At 52.6% G+C, this 15,006-nt stretch overlaps 1 protein-coding gene across 2 annotated transcripts in view; it reads right to left on the bottom strand.

The window, feature by feature from the left end:
* Positions 1-228: 228 nt before the first annotated feature.
* Positions 229-15,006, bottom strand: part of SLC14A2 (solute carrier family 14 (urea transporter), member 2) — a 43,921-nt gene continuing 29,143 nt past the window's right edge. For both annotated transcript variants that reach the window (XM_004683872.1, XM_012725809.1), the window contains 10 exons: positions 14,334-14,456; positions 12,163-12,245; positions 11,289-11,448; positions 10,424-10,613; positions 9,955-10,083; positions 8,901-9,093; positions 7,273-7,420; positions 6,404-6,538; positions 3,004-3,053; positions 229-429 (listed from right to left, as the gene is read on the bottom strand). In XM_004683872.1, the coding sequence (XP_004683929.1) occupies positions 229-429; positions 3,004-3,053; positions 6,404-6,538; positions 7,273-7,420; positions 8,901-9,093; positions 9,955-10,083; positions 10,424-10,613; positions 11,289-11,448; positions 12,163-12,245; positions 14,334-14,456 (1,412 nt within the window). The remainder of the gene's footprint in view (positions 430-3,003; positions 3,054-6,403; positions 6,539-7,272; positions 7,421-8,900; positions 9,094-9,954; positions 10,084-10,423; positions 10,614-11,288; positions 11,449-12,162; positions 12,246-14,333; positions 14,457-15,006) is intronic.

The following is a 15,006-nucleotide window of genomic DNA, read 5'->3' as shown; positions in this document are numbered from 1 at the left end:
AGTCTGACATCAAGTAATTCTATCTGCGATAAGAGTGTGTCTTAGAACAGAGGGCTCCTACATCATGACTGTACATATTCCCCTGTGCTTCAGAGCGAGTGGGGTGTAGGCTTGCTTGGGGGTAGCATCACAGAGGGACAGCAGCTGTGATGGGGTGACCTGCAGCTTGGGGACCTAGACAGTCTGCTGAAGACTGAGTTTGTAGTGACATGTTTTGGAAAAGACAACTTAGGAGACGTCGTAAGCTTGGTACTTTGTCAGGATTGATGCTCTTCTGTTTTTCTCTTGGGACAGATAGTAGGCGCGGTTGGCCTCTGGGTAGGTGACTTTGCTGAGAGGGAGCCTGTAGATGGTGGGGTTGTTGGTCGACAGGAGCAGGAAGGTGAGTGCCGAGAGGCAGAAGGCCCAGGTGCAGGGTGGCAGTCCGAACTGAGGAAGGGACACAAGAGAAGCTGGGTTACCCAGGACATGCCAGCACCCGCCAGCACCACTATGGGCGCCAGAGAAGGCCTGCTTCATGGGCTGCGACTAGAACACTGACTGGTGACCCGCAGGGTGAAATCATCTGCGCGGTAACAGGTGCCGCGCCTCCTTCGGAAGGTGGCCGTTGGAACCGCACGTCACCGGCCTCTGTGTAGAGACGTCTTTGTCTTGGGGTGGCTGGCCAGGAACTGTGGGCCATTCCCAGCCTCCTCCCATTGCTCCTGGACAAAGAGTGGCTGTGGCAGCCATTTTGGAGCTCAAGACCCCTTTTCTCGTGGGTCAGCGATAGGCACCTGTCTCAAAAGCAGTTGACCTGGGACTAGACTCGCTCCCTTGAGGATCTGAACTAAGGGACGCGGAGATGGGGTCCAGAGGCCTCTGACCTGAAAGGACTAGAGTGGTAGCCAGTGCTGGCACACATCGGGGGCTGTGTGCAGCAGACGGACTCCCGCCTCCGCCCACGACAGACACAAGGACGCAGAGAAAGGAGACATGATGTTCGTTCTGGGGAACTGGCACAGGGAGTAGTTTCCTCTCTGCTCAAGGGCAACGCCGTCCCCAGCTCCCTCTCTCACGATGTTCACTGGTTTCATTCCTTTAGATGTCCTGAGATAGTTGAATAGCCCTTCCCGCCCTCACTGGAGATAAGCTGAGTGGCTTCTCGAGTGGCAGCCATGAGGTGGACCAGTCCTACCTCCTCTCCCCGTGGCCGTTCTGCCACACGTAGTACAGTCACCCCAGTGACCCCACTGGGCAGCACGGCCAGTCCTGCAGGCTACATACAGGCAGCTCTGTGGGACAGGCCGGGGCCATGGGAACTGTGACCAGGAGGAGAGCTCGTTGGAGATGAATTCTGCGTGTTCACAGAACGAAGGACTTGGGTCTGAGCGCCACAGACTCAGGTCCAGGGCTCTGCTTGCGTCTCCCTGTCACAGTCCTTTCATCTTCCTACACCTGTTTCCTCCACGGTGAAATGGAGACAGGATGTTTCCACAGGGAGCTGGCACCTGGTGCCATGTCCTCACTATGTGGAGGGTAGCGCTCCTGAGGACCTGGCACCATGCACATGCCCGTGACAAAGTGGCCCCTTGGTGCTCTCTTCTGTGGCCACTGGCCCCTGAGGTGTCAATCAGCATTTCTATGTCATGTCCCTTGAGGGGATGGGAAATTCCTTTGGAACGAGTTAATGACCTGCGCTGTTGGGTCCCTGAGTGGTGAGTGCTGCGTCTTAAATAAAGCAGGCATGCAGAAAGCAAACTTGGTTTTGTTTTGAAAAGTGTCTGACCCATAACTTCTCTGTGCAGGCCAGTCACCTTGCAAATCCTCAGAGCAGGGGCCAGCGTCTCATGGGGCACCCCTTCCCAGCACCATGTCTGAGGAAGACATGTGGCCTGTATGTATTTGCTGGGCAGTGGGGTAAAAGATGGGTGCAGGCACGGAGGGAAGGCAGCGCTGGCCAGACAGGTGCTCAGAGCCACGCATCCTGCCTGATGATGGCGACTGAGCCCCGAGTACAGAATGTCCCCCATGCTGCAGGCTCCCTGCCTTAGGATTCATTCACTCAGTATTTTTTGAGCCCCTACTAAGTAATGGGCAGTGGAATAGGTGCTAGAGATAAAGAAAAATATGACCCTCTCCTGTGTGAAGGAGCCCAGGGGTTGAAGGTGGCAGAAGACCAGATGTGTCACTGCATGTCAGCAGATGCTCATGTTAGGGAAGGCTAACTCTATTGTTTAGACAATTCCTGCCTATCCTTAGTCCATACCACCCCATTTCACTGAGGGTACAGGAGGGAGGTAGACAGGTGTGAGTCAAAGCCCACCTCCAGCTGTACCTGTAGGAACAGCTTTTTCCTGCTTGCCTAGGGGAGATGTGTCCTTGACCCCTTGCCCAAGAAGGGGAGGCTTCTGCTGCAGGCTGAGCCCTCCACAGAGGGTTTGGGCCCCTCCCGGTGTCTCTGAGGGCTGGAGCTGGCCATGCAGCACCTTCTGACCTTGAATGCCACACTACCCTGGGGCTCAGACAAGGAGGAGCCTCAGATAGTGGGTGCACCCACCCCACGGCCACCAGCTCAGGCTCCTTTTGGACTTGTCAGGGGCTCTACGCCCCTTCTTCCCAGCAGCCTCCCCTTGTGAGCCTGACTCTTTGCTCGTTGCCATGGGAGCCAAACACTGGCCCACAAGCCAGTGGGGCAGACAGCTGTCAACATGCAGAAATGAAATATACAGATTAACATAATTGTACATGATGATACAGCAGGAAGGATTTGTTCACAAAAGGATGCTCCTCAAATTGTCCTCCAAGGTCTCCATTAGCCCACTGATGCTGGGATCCAATTCACTAGCCACTGATATTTCAACTTGGGAGGCCCAGCACCTTCTGCCTAGGGGTGCTGAGGAGAGTCATGTGACTTGGGGCAAGAGGGATGAATCAGGGAAGGCTTCCTGGAGGAGGGAATTATACCGGCTTGGGGACCCATGAGGACAATGGCTGTGGGCGTTTCAGCCCACGTTCACTCACCACAGAAAACATGTTAGCCAGGGCAGCACCCAGGTAGGCCGTGAACAGTGCTGGAAAAGAACCAAGAAAAAGTTCAGTGACTAACAGAGCCTGAGCTTGGTCAATGCGCCCTCTCCCCACACATTTTATACCTCAAATGCCACCTCTCAGATGAAAACAAAACCACTTGAGTTATGTTTCCATTGCTTGGCGGCTTTGAAAAGTGTTAAATTCCATGCAAATGCCGCACGGCTAAGACTACAGATGAACTTTGTTAAGAGGGCCAGGAACGAGCTGTTAGGGGCCCCTGGGGTCCCGCCACCTTGCATTCTAGCAAAGGAACATTTAGCAGTATAAACCATAAAAGAAAATTTTACTGTACAGCTACGGTAAGTGCACCCAGAGTCCCCTGCTGGGATATTCCATTGCAACTTTTTAATATAATACGGGTTTCCAGAGAAGAGCAGCATCCCGAGAGCTCAGGAAGACCAAGCCCGCCCACTGCCTCATCCTCTAGGCTCTGGGCGTGGAGGGCTTGGCCAGGCTGAGGCCGGAAAGAGCAGGCGCCAGCAGGTGAGGCCCTGGCTTTGATGCTGCACCCTGATTTCCACTAGAAGCATGCTGGGCTCCCTAGGGTGTTCACAACAGCAAACCTTGGCTGGAGAGTCTCTGGGCTGGCAGGTAGCAGTCCTGTCCGCCTCCTTCAGCATTCCCTGCTGGCTATTCCTGTCTGCCTTTTTTGGATGAAGCCGAGGCCCTCCTAGGGTCAACCCCCAAATGGTTGTGTCTGTCGTACCACAATCCCCAGTGTTTCAGAGGAGGGTCCTCAGCTGGGAGAGTGGAGGAGGCAAAGGTGTGCGTTACCTGAAGAGGGTTTGGGTGTGCAACCCTTAATGTGTCCCCCCGGACACCCTCAGGATGGGCATGAGTACTCCGAGTCAGCCCCACAGAAGCTCTGTGAGGTGCTAATGTCCATATCAGGCACTGTGAGCATCAGGAATTGGGGTGCATGTGACTGGGCCAGGGGGTAGCCCAGCCATCTGCTCCCAGGGGACCTTAGCCACTGGGCAGTGCAGCCTTTCAGATCTGAGGTTGAAGAGGGGCAGGGGAAGGGCAGACCCAGGCACCCAGGACACAGAGGAGCCAGAGGGCCCCTGAGTGGGAATCTGGGCTTGGCCTATGAAGAGTGAAAGACCCACTTCCACCTGACTTCATCCATCTTCCCCAGCTCCGGACTCAAAGTCTTTATATTCTTTCCTCTACTCCTCCCCTCCACCCCCCAAATTGAACTGTTAAGAGCCAGTAAACTCTTGGAGAGCCTTCCACCAGCTTATACTGGATGTGGGGCTGGCACAGGGGCGTAAGAGCAGAAGCTCCAGTGCCTGGGGAGGAAGCAGGGAAAGAGGGGGTGTGCAGTCTGGGTTGGAGGGAGAAGCTGGGGTGCTGGGAGGAGAGGCCGTGACTGCAGGCCTCCCAGCTGGGGTGCTGTGCCTGCATGGGAAAGGGTCAGTCTGGGTTTCTTCCCTGGCATAGAAAGCACTGGCTTCAGGAAGCATCTTGGGGTCTGCAAAGAGCATGGTCTTGACTTTGGATGATTTATTTAGTCTCTCTGTCTCAGTGCCTATCTGTGAAGTGGGACAGTGATGGTGTCCACACCCTGACAGGGCGGTAGTGAAGATCAAGATCACAATGACATCATCTGTATCAAGGTCTCTCAACTTTGGGACAACTGACACTTTGGAGGGTGTAGTTCTGTTGTGGGGTCTGTTCTGTGCATTATAGGGGTGTCAGAGCATCCCTGGTCTCCCCCCACAATGGATGTTAGCAGCGCCTCTTCCTCTTCTAGGTATGACAACCAAAAATGTCAGCTTGCCCTCGGGGGGGAGGGGCATCTCCCCAGCTGAGAACCCCTGGGGAAACGTCTGAGCCAGTTGAGCATTTAAGAATTGTTGTCGGATAGATACCCTTCACCACCCTGAATCCCTCTAGGCTCTTCAGTGTCTCTTGACTTTTTATTTGTCATCTTCAGACTTTTTTAAAAAAAGATCCTCAACAGTTTCGTAGTATAAATAATGACTATTTAAAATATATCTGTGAAAACTTAGAATTTCTGGCAGTGGGGAATTTTATGCAAGGAAAAAACTAGGTATAGGTCTGAGTTTCAAGTCATGGGTAAATGTTTATCTATTAAAACATTAAAATTAATTCAATTAAAACATTCATTGCAAACAGGACTGAGAAGCTGCTTTCCAGATACTGCCCCCTGGCGGCCTCTCCTGGGACTCTGCACCCAAGGAAGCTGAACACACACCTTCCAGCTCTTCTGGGCTGGATTTGAAATCTTCTGTTCGCTGAGCTCATAAAAACACTGGAATGGGTCCCAGGCTGTGTTCTCACTTTTGGTTCTGAAAGCTCACTACTGGACATTCCAGATCTTTTCTAGCTTGTAGAAGCAAGTCCCTTCACCTTCCTGAGCAGATTGTCCAGTGCTTACAGTGGTCGGGTGGGATGATGTTTATGAAACATTTTGATGAAGACCAAGAAACAGGATCTGATATTGTGACTGTTTGCAGCTTCGTGTCTCTGCCCAAGGGGGCAGTGCAGTTCCTTCACTTTAGTGTCTCATGTTCCCTGGGCTGCGGGTCACCAAGGTGGGCATTTAAGAGGCTTAGCTCCCTTAGAAATCAGCCAGGGCTCCTTGTGGCATCGGAGGCATCTGGCATGGTGAGGGGCACCGTTGTGGGCAAGGGGCGAGGAGGCAAGTGTCTTAACTACACCAAGCCACTTAACTTCTTAACATGTTTGGGACAAACTGGAGGTGGTGCTCCCTCCCAGGGTCAGAGAACTGTCATCACTTTATTTTTCAGTTTTTTTTTTTAAACCTAAAGAGAAATACGTTTATGTAGGTAATGTGTGCAGAGCTAAGGCGCTGGAGTGAACACACTGTCAATCCCTGGCTGAGGGGTTTATTTGACTCCCTGTCCAAGTATGGGAACGTGTGTGTGTGTGTGCGTGTGCACTAAGTTGTTATACTCAGTCTTATGTATTAGGGTTCCAGGCAGATCTCCAACCAAGGTTTTACTGAAGGTGCTTAAGTTTAATTACTATACCGGATGCAAATTACCCCATTCTCATTAGCATTAGAATCTCAGGGTTGATGTGCTCCAATCACCTTTCAGAGAATCAGTTCCCACAGAAGACAGCCCAGGACAGAAAGCAAATAGCAAAGAAGTCTGTCTCTGGGCGCTCCACACTGTTTCAGTAGAAACAGTTTGACATGTACGAAACAACCAGGCAAAGCAATGCTAAAGGCAAGTTCTCATAAGAACCCAGCTTCCCATTTATCTGTGGAGGATGGCAGAATGAGCAGAGACAGACACAGGCCTCCTCTGGGGTGGGAGGGGCTCCTTGGGGTACCTACCACAGGCCACGGCGAGCAGATGCGTCTGCCAGTTGATGACATAGAACACGCCTCCGATGGCGATGCAGGCCAGGGCGCTGTTGTAGCCACACAGGCCCAAGTAGATAGAGTGAAAGGGCGTGGCGATGGTGAGCGCTGGGAGAGAAAGCAGACAGCAGGGTTGAGTTTGAGGGCTCATCGGGCTCCCTGGTTGGTCCTGAAACACACCACGGTCCTCAAAGTCCAGCCTCGTAATCCTCTTAGGTCGTTATAAAAAAGAACTGACTTTATTCAGCGAAAAAAGATCTAAAGGAAACAATATGAATCACACGACTGAGAGGTGAACCAGTAACAGGCAGAGAGACTGAGTATGAACTCTGGGAAGGGGCAAGGGGGTGGACTGGGGCTGAGGGGACAGTTTCATGCTATAGGATAGAACTGGACTTTCAGAGGTGAACTTAATTTAGTATGGACATGTTGATTTCTGATGATGCACACCTGAAACTTAAATGTTGCAATGCATTTTTACTTTAATAATCGTAAAAAAAGTTCAGAGAAGGTCCTTCCACTGCCACAGAAAGGGCACTCTCCTTCTTGACTGGCATCTTAATTTTCTCTAATGGGGAACAAATTCATTTTATGAAGGATAAGACTTAGAGTTTTCCTAAACTTTAAATTCATACTACAGTGTAAATGACTAACACTAAAGCCTTTCTTGAGGGCAGTTTTTGCTCAGGGGAACATAAGGACACTGGTACCCAAAATGGAAAAACATGGTAGAATGGAAGGAGGGAATGTTTACAGGGACAAGCAAATAGAACACTGAAGAATATGTCACCATTTCCTTTGTTGCTGGCCTTCATCAATAAGGGGAAAGAGAGGACACTAACCTGCTAACATGCCTATGGCGGATCCAATCACAGCGTGCAAGCAAATGAGAGGTGAAGAAATGAACAAAGCTATGATGAAGAGGCCTCCGGTCCAGGGGTTATCACAGCCATACACTTGGCCAATTCCAACAGGGATGGCTCTCAGGAGCTGTGGGGACAACAGATCACAGGCAGTTATGGGAGTCCCCTCTGAAGGACTGCTTTCTGAGGCTTCTGTTACCCACAGATACTGGTCAGAAAAGATTTTGTACAATAAGATGGAAGCGGGAAGAGGTGAGAGGGAGAGACCACAGTCACATAACATTCTTATAGTGTGTAGTTGTGATTGTTCTATTTTATATTTGTTGTTAATCTCTTACTGTGCCTACATTTGTAAGTTAAATGTTATCTTAGGTGTGCATGTATAGGGAAAAAATACAGTGCAGATAGGCTTTGGTATTATCCTGGGTTCCAGGCATCCACTGGGTGGGGCATGGGGGGGGTCAGGGAGGTCTTAGGACTTACCCTCTGAGAATAATAGAACCCCTTGAGCTTTGGCTAGAAAGTTTGGAGCCAAACCTTTCAAATTAGCATTCTGCATGAGATTTTCAACATAGCTTTGCACAAATTTTAAGCTGACTCTAAAGAAACAGGCTTTTTGGTTTAATCTTGAATTCTTAGAAAGCTAAGGGGTTGGGATGAGTTTCCTTTAAGCAGATAAATGAGTACAAGGTGCTAAACCCCCCAGAGAAGAGAAACAGAAGAACTCGAATGTGGGTCGTATTCACAGAAGGTAATAGCTCTCCAGGGGCTGGTTGGTGTAGTGGGCCGACCTCATGCCTGGCCTCCTGTCACTCCAGCACAGGGTGTGGACTTGTGTGCTATCAGGGGTCATGTTTTCTACAGAGGTGGTGCCTGAACAGCCACTACGAGAAGCTAGGAGGCATTATTTTTAAGAGAAATTTCCTTGCTTTGTGGTTAGATGCTGACTTGCCCATAATGAAGTTGCAGTGTGGGAGCATCTGGTGTAATGGAAAACAGGAGGCCTGGGAGAAGCGTGTGCGCTGAGATAAGGGGCTACCGGGCCCCTCCAAACTGGCTCCATGTTCTACGCTACTATTGGTGATCTTGGCTGATCTCCAGAGGCCAGCAATACACACAGCATATTTGCAGAAAGCCCCAAAAGCTTTGTGATGTGTATTCCTTAGGGGAGAACACCATACTCTAAGGTGGGAGCTTTGCCCCCCAAGACCATGATTTCAGCCAATAGCTAGAAGTATTCAATGATCCCATGATATGGAATAAAAGAGGATGCCACAGAAATGGGATTAAAACTGGAACAAAGTATCAAAAAGCCTTTATAAAAAGTAGAAGTCAGAGACCGAAGTTTTGGTTTTGACTTAGCAGCTCTTCACAGATGTGTGCCCTCAGCTGGGTCTCTAACCTGGCCAGTTTCTCCCTCTGTGCTGTGGGACCAGAAATGACCCTGGTAGCTCTCAGAAGATGAAAGAAGGTGCTGTGTGTAGGGTGTCCCCACCTGCAAGGGCTACTGGCTATTCCTTGCAGGTGCTTGATGTTCTCAGCAAGTGCACGCCATGGCAACAAGGCCTTTGGACAGACACCCTCCGCCCCCATTCTGTGACACCTACCAAGGGCACCTGGACCTCAGACCAGGTGATGTTGGGCACGGAGGAGGCAGGTTGCAGCAGTGTCGTGGGGAAGAAGAGGTTGTAGTGGCCTGTGGCTGCCAGGTACAGGGTCACGGCGATGTTGAAGGGCAGCGTGAAGACAGGGAGATCCCACTTGCTGAAGATGGTGCCCAGGGCACTGGAGAGGATGGGGCTGATGGCAGAAGCACAAGAGAACCATTCCAGAAGCCCCAGGATCTGACACTACACTGAGCGAGAGGAAGGGGCTCCCTACGACGTCTCGTCTGCTGGGGACCCCCTCCAAGTCTTCCGTGGGGCCTCCTCCCTGTGCCTTATACAGTGACCAGCGGATGCCCAGGAGGGAGGGCACTCTGGGATAAGTCTAGGGAAGGGGCATCACAGGATGACCTTGAAAGGTCTTGTGGCTCCTTCCCCAAGCAAAGAACAGGCTGGGGGAGTGAAGGGTCAGGGAGTCCTGCTCATTCATTCGATACATGTTTGTCGAATAAGTGAGAGCATGGATACATGTTTGTCAAGTAAGTGAGAGCAGGCAAACCTCACGATTTCTGAGATCTCTGCCAGCACCCTACAATTTCTGGAGGTGCAGGAGGACCTAGGCCCTGGTTCCCGGGGACCTCTGCCCAGCGGTTGGCCCTTCACCTACACAGCAGATGTGTCAGTCTGGGGTCCCAAGGACAAGGACAGCCCAGGTGAAGGAGGAAAGAGGACATTCCCAGAAAGGGCCAGGGCTGTGGCGGGGCTCTCAGCCTAGCTGGGCCCAGCTGCTTTCTCTGTGTCCTGGCAAGGGAGGACCAGAAATCCTATTCAACTGGAGAAAGAGAAGGAGGAAGGGGAGGGAAGGAAGCAAGGAAGGAAGGGAGGTGAGGTTGGAAGGGGCTGGAATATAGAGCATTTGGCAAGGCGCTGTCATTGCTGAGGCTTGTAATTGTTTCCAGGGGCGATTCTGAGGCCAGCTAAGCAAAGGCCACTTTAAATCAGTCACTGAGCCGGGCAAAATGGTTGGCGGCTCTGACTGGCCTCGAAGCAAGCTTACCAGGACATGGACATAATGATGACAGGGAGCAGGAGCCACCAGTAGTAGTCGCCCTTGTCTGAGAACACGGCCATCAGCAGCCCCACCAGCACCCCGTTGTACCCCTGGAGGCCTGCGGCGATGGCTGACCTGGGGGGAGAGGGTGGGTGAGTGGAGGCTCCCCGTGGCTTCACGGGGGATGAGGGGCTGCCTTCTTGATTTGCCTTCTGAGCCAGCTCTGTCCCAGCCAGGGCCTGACCACCGGCACTTTGACATGCGGTCCCTCTGGGACTGCGATGGGGAGACAGGACCCCCACACTCCCCAGGACTATAGGTACAAGGCAGGCGGGGTAGTGGTTTGCAGTCATCAGGGTCCTTATTTCAAGGGGTTTCTCCGCTGGGAGTTAAGCAGAAGGGCTGGGAGGGGGAGGAGGGGTCCCGTCTGAGCCTCCTCGGCCACACACAGGACCCCGGGCTTCCCGGAACTTACTTGTCCTGACTCAAGACGAGGGCTGTCAAAGTGGACACCACGGAGCCCACGGAGCCCAAGAGGGCCCACCAGGGGTTCTGGATGAACAGGCCGAGGACCATGAGGATGCCGCTGAGGGGGTTGTTCACAAACATCACCTGAGACGTGCCCCGCAGCACCCAGTCCAGGAACTGGAACACCGGGGACTTGTCTGAAATGCAACCAGGCAGGAAGCCCGTTAGTGCCAGGTGTGGCAGCTCTGGGTCAGGCCCCAGCCAGCAGCGGGAGGGTGAGGGCCTCTCTGCCTCCACAGTGGGCTCTAGGGGACCAGCACCTGCTGCACCTGCCAGAGTTGGGGGTAAACCAGGACCTGAGAGGACCGTAGGTGCCCCTGACATGCTGCAGGCCCAGGCCAGCCGGGCGGTGGCCGGGCAGTTTCTGAGCAGCAGGGCAAGGCTCCTGAATTGTGTGTGTCTGGCAGAGAGGCTGCATGTTCCAGAAGACAGCCATGAAGAAGTCACTCTTGTTACATGGAGGGTCCAGCCCACAGAGGGCCTGAGCTTTGGGGAGACTGTTCAAGAGGACCCTGTATGCTCCATTTTCACATGAGCGGTGGAGAGGCTGATGTTTTCCTGAAACACTGGCTCCAGAATCCCAGGGTTAAAAGGCCCGACTGCTGGGCCCAGATGGATGTTTTGTTGTGTTTAGACGAGAGAGCTCACACACTTACATGTTATACACCGACATCCCGAGAGGCGGTGTGTCTGTTCTAATGACCCAACTTCCAGAAGACCAGAACTCGGTGTGGTCCAGAGAGAACCATGGAAGTGTGTCTCTGGGGGAGGGACAGAGGGGACCCTCGGGTGTGGGGTGGCACGGTCTTTACCTTTAAGTCCCTCTCCACAGGCCTTCATCTCTCCTGTGATGTAGCTGAGGGCTCGGCTGACTCTTTTGCCACTGGTGGCCAGGGAACTCTGAATCCAGGAGGTCTTGGGCATGTTGGCCTCCTCCTTGATCTCCACACTCTCCTCCATGATGTCCAGATCCTGTCCAGGGATGAGAGACAGGCAAGAAGCTCCCACCTTCTGGGCCCCTCCTCATGGCTGTGACCCTCGTGCTTGTTCTGGGCTCAAGCTAAGATTCTCATTTGGTATTTAGTGAAACTGCTGTTTAACCATTTCTGTTTCTGTAACCTGGACTCTCTGGCTTGCTCTGGCAAGTCACCTCCTTTAGAGCGGGCAGAAGCCTTGACGTTAGTTCGAGGCCAGGTCTTTCCTGCTGGGGAGGAGGGCTTAGGCTTGGAGACCATTCAGTTTGCAAAGGTCAAGGTCAGATGGCGGAGATTTAACTGCAGAGCTTTTGATTCTGTTTTTAGACCATTACCTCTGCTCTCCCAAATGCTTTCCAAAAGAAACTATTTTTCCCTCAGAATGCCTTTAACATGACCTGTCCATAAAACGAAACATGTGAAGTCTGGTTTTGAAAACTGGTACCAGCAAATGTTCTGAATGCTTGAATGCTGGATTTAGAGGAAGACAGATAATAAAATTTCAAATGAAATTTAAAAAATAAAAATTCAAATGAAAGGGAAACTTGATAAACTGTGGAAAATACACATTTTCAATCCCAGGTAATTATTTCTGAAAACACGAATGCAAATTAAATTCGCCTGAACCAGAGGAGGTCTTTCTGGGCCTGGCTCGCTGGGATCAGGTAAGCAGGATGTGGGCGCTGCTCCTGAGGGGGTCCCCGTTACTCACCAGTAACTCGACTGTGGGCTTCCGGTATTGATAGGGAAACGGGTCTTTGGCTTGTCTTTCCTGGTGTTCGCCTCTTCCAAAGACTGGAGTTGGAAGGAGAAAACACCACCAGTTAACACCTCCACCTGGTGCCTCAGCGGCACGTCCCTTGCAGGACTCGAGAGAGATTGTGCGGTGCGTTGTGCCCCAGCCCAGGAATCACAGCCCTGGGCACCCGCGGGCTGGCAGACTCCCTTTTTCTTCTGGTCATGCATCCTTTGGGGCTCTCTCTCTCGGAAAAGCGCACATCCTCCTGTAAACAGGCCATTTTGCAGGCACTTAGGGTGCTCAGAGGCTCACTGACCTTTAGTTAAGAAACTTCACTCAACTCCTGTATTTTTGGTTGTAGCAACAGCGACCAGCCTCTGTGTCCTGACTCCAGAGCTCTCTCCTACCGCACTGGAGAGATGGCAAGTATAGGAAGAGAGGACCTCAGAGGGCAGGCGCCTAACACCCGTTCTCGCCTCCAGAGTATTCGGCATTTTAAAAGTATAAGCTGTCTGAGCCATTCAAGACCCACATTTGAATTTGACGGGACCGTCCCCACCTGGAGGACCTCAGACTCTTCTGGTCTTTTTCTGATGCATGTCTCTGAATTCTCGGTATTTTAACAACAACGGTTGGCTTTTAGTATATTTTTGTAATTCTAAAGATCTCATGTAGACTTCCCCCCCCATTATTATCAGTTAATTTATTCTCAAAGACGACCTATTTCAGTCGGGTTTTCATGCCTTGCTAAATCTCGGCCCTTGGAGATTTTAGTCTTGATACGCTGGCTCCCTCTCGTGGTCTAGTATAAGAATGGCAGGCTGGGCTGTGAAGGCCTGGTATTTTCAAGAGCCAGTTCCTAGGCTAAGCACTAGAAGGAACGCGTCATCCCTTCTCTTTGGCTGAGCACAAGTGTAGAAGGAATTGCATCACGAGGCACTGTTTCCATTTTTGAAGGATCAGGGGTTGTACATGCCACTGTGCTTGGGAAGTCACACTGTGCAGGGGAAACTTGTTTTGGAAGCTGTGAATAGGAGCAAAGAGTATTTCTCTATATTGTAAGGCCAGTGTGTGTGATATCCTGACAGCCCTCTGCATCTGTCTGAAGCTCCCCGCTGCCTGCCGCTGCCCGGCAACTGCAACTCCCACCCCACCCCCCCTCGCTACAGGGCCCTCCCAATCTGGTCTCCAATCACTATCATAAGGGGATGTTTGGAGGGAGACTGTCAATCTCTGGAGGCTGCCAGGCTCTCTTGCACCCCATGCACAGAGGCCCCTGTTGGAGACAAACCCCCTGGGCTTGGGGACCGTCTCTGCCTTGCTAGCTGTCTTTTCTCTGGGCCAGCCACTTTGCAAATGAAGCAATGGGGCTCTGATGGAAGAAGAGAGTCACCGGTGCACCTCCTGGGAAGCGGGTGACCTCACAGAAAGAACACCAGCCCAGTCAGTCTGCCCACAGCATCTCTTGTTGCTGTGTGACGGGGGGCAAGTCGGGTCCTTTCTCGCAGGCTGGTGTGTGTGTAAGGGCAGAAGCCCATGACCCCTCTGCTCTGGCTTTTCAAGCAAACTTCCAGCTGGTTGGAGATTCCCCTTACCCCTCTACTGGAGGACTCAGCTTCCAAATCCAAGTTTCTGACCTCCCACCTGCTCAGCTTCAGCTGCCTCCTGGGCCCCCATTTGGCCTTTGGGAGTCCCCCCCACCCCCATGGCTCTACCCCTATTCTATTGGTCTTGTCATCTACTCCCACTGTAAACTAGGGCTTTTCATCTGTAGCCTCCTAGGCCAGCGTTTTGTGACTCAGTGGGAAGTTAGAATCTCATGGAGAGATTTCAAGGTCCTTAGGCCCGGCCAGGCCACCCTCCAGCTGTCAGATGAGAGGCTTGGGGGAGGGGATGCAGGTGGCCCCAAGGTACAGCCAAGTCTGGGACCTCCTGGGCTGGGCCCACAGTGCCTGCCTCCTGTCCCGACTCCCACCTCCCCACACCCACCTGCCCCGGGGAGAATCTAGACAACAGGACCTGTGACTGACCCGAGGTCAGTGGTGATGGGATTGAACCTCACCCTCATGGTTCTCCCCAGCACTCCGGGAAGCACAGCCATCACGCCCATCTCATAGATGAGAGGATGGGGAGGAAGTGCACACCTTTGCTCCTTCTCCGAATGGATGGCCACTCGATGTGGAACACACTCCTGGGCTTGGGGAGCACGGCCTCTGAGCTCTCGTCGGCCTTGGGGCTCGCTGTGGCTGGCTGCTGCCCACCGCTGCCTAGCGAGGGGCAAAATGAGACAGGTCAGTGTCCCACCCTGGCCTGCACCCCATGAGCGCCAAGCAAAGAGCTCCGGAAAAGGCCCTCGCAGAAGCGGGACAGGACAGAGAGGGGACCAAGGCTGGAGTGGGAGCAGCATCTGCTTGGCACAAACAGCTTCCCCACTCCTCCTGTGACAGCGTCCGCGGGGCTTCCTCATGGCACATAAGTGCTGCCAGTGTTGTGGGACGATGAGTCCCCGGCCTTCTTTCTGCAGCCACGCGAAGCCCCACTGCCCTGGCCTGGGCCTGCTGGCTGGTGGAAGACCTGATGCCCACTCTGTTCTCCAGCCAGCGCCCAGGCCTCCACCTGGCAGGCGGCATGCGGCTCCCTGGCACTGAAGCACACAGACTCACAGGAGCGCTTCTGAAAAACGCCTCAGCTCACCCCAGACCAGTTTTAAAACATTAATGTTTTTCTAATGCCCATAACATTCAAAGGATGGCTCTGTCATGCAGCTTGGACTGAGAATCCAGGTTTTATGTTGTGCACCTCAGATTCAGCTCCTAG

This window comes from Condylura cristata, unplaced genomic scaffold (assembly GCF_000260355.1).
Source record: "Condylura cristata isolate star-nosed mole 26May11 unplaced genomic scaffold, ConCri1.0 scaffold00016, whole genome shotgun sequence".
Taxonomy (NCBI): Eukaryota; Metazoa; Chordata; class Mammalia; order Eulipotyphla; family Talpidae; genus Condylura; species Condylura cristata.
The sequence above is the reverse complement of the archived record's forward strand: the minus strand, read 5'-3'. Positions and strand labels throughout refer to the sequence as shown.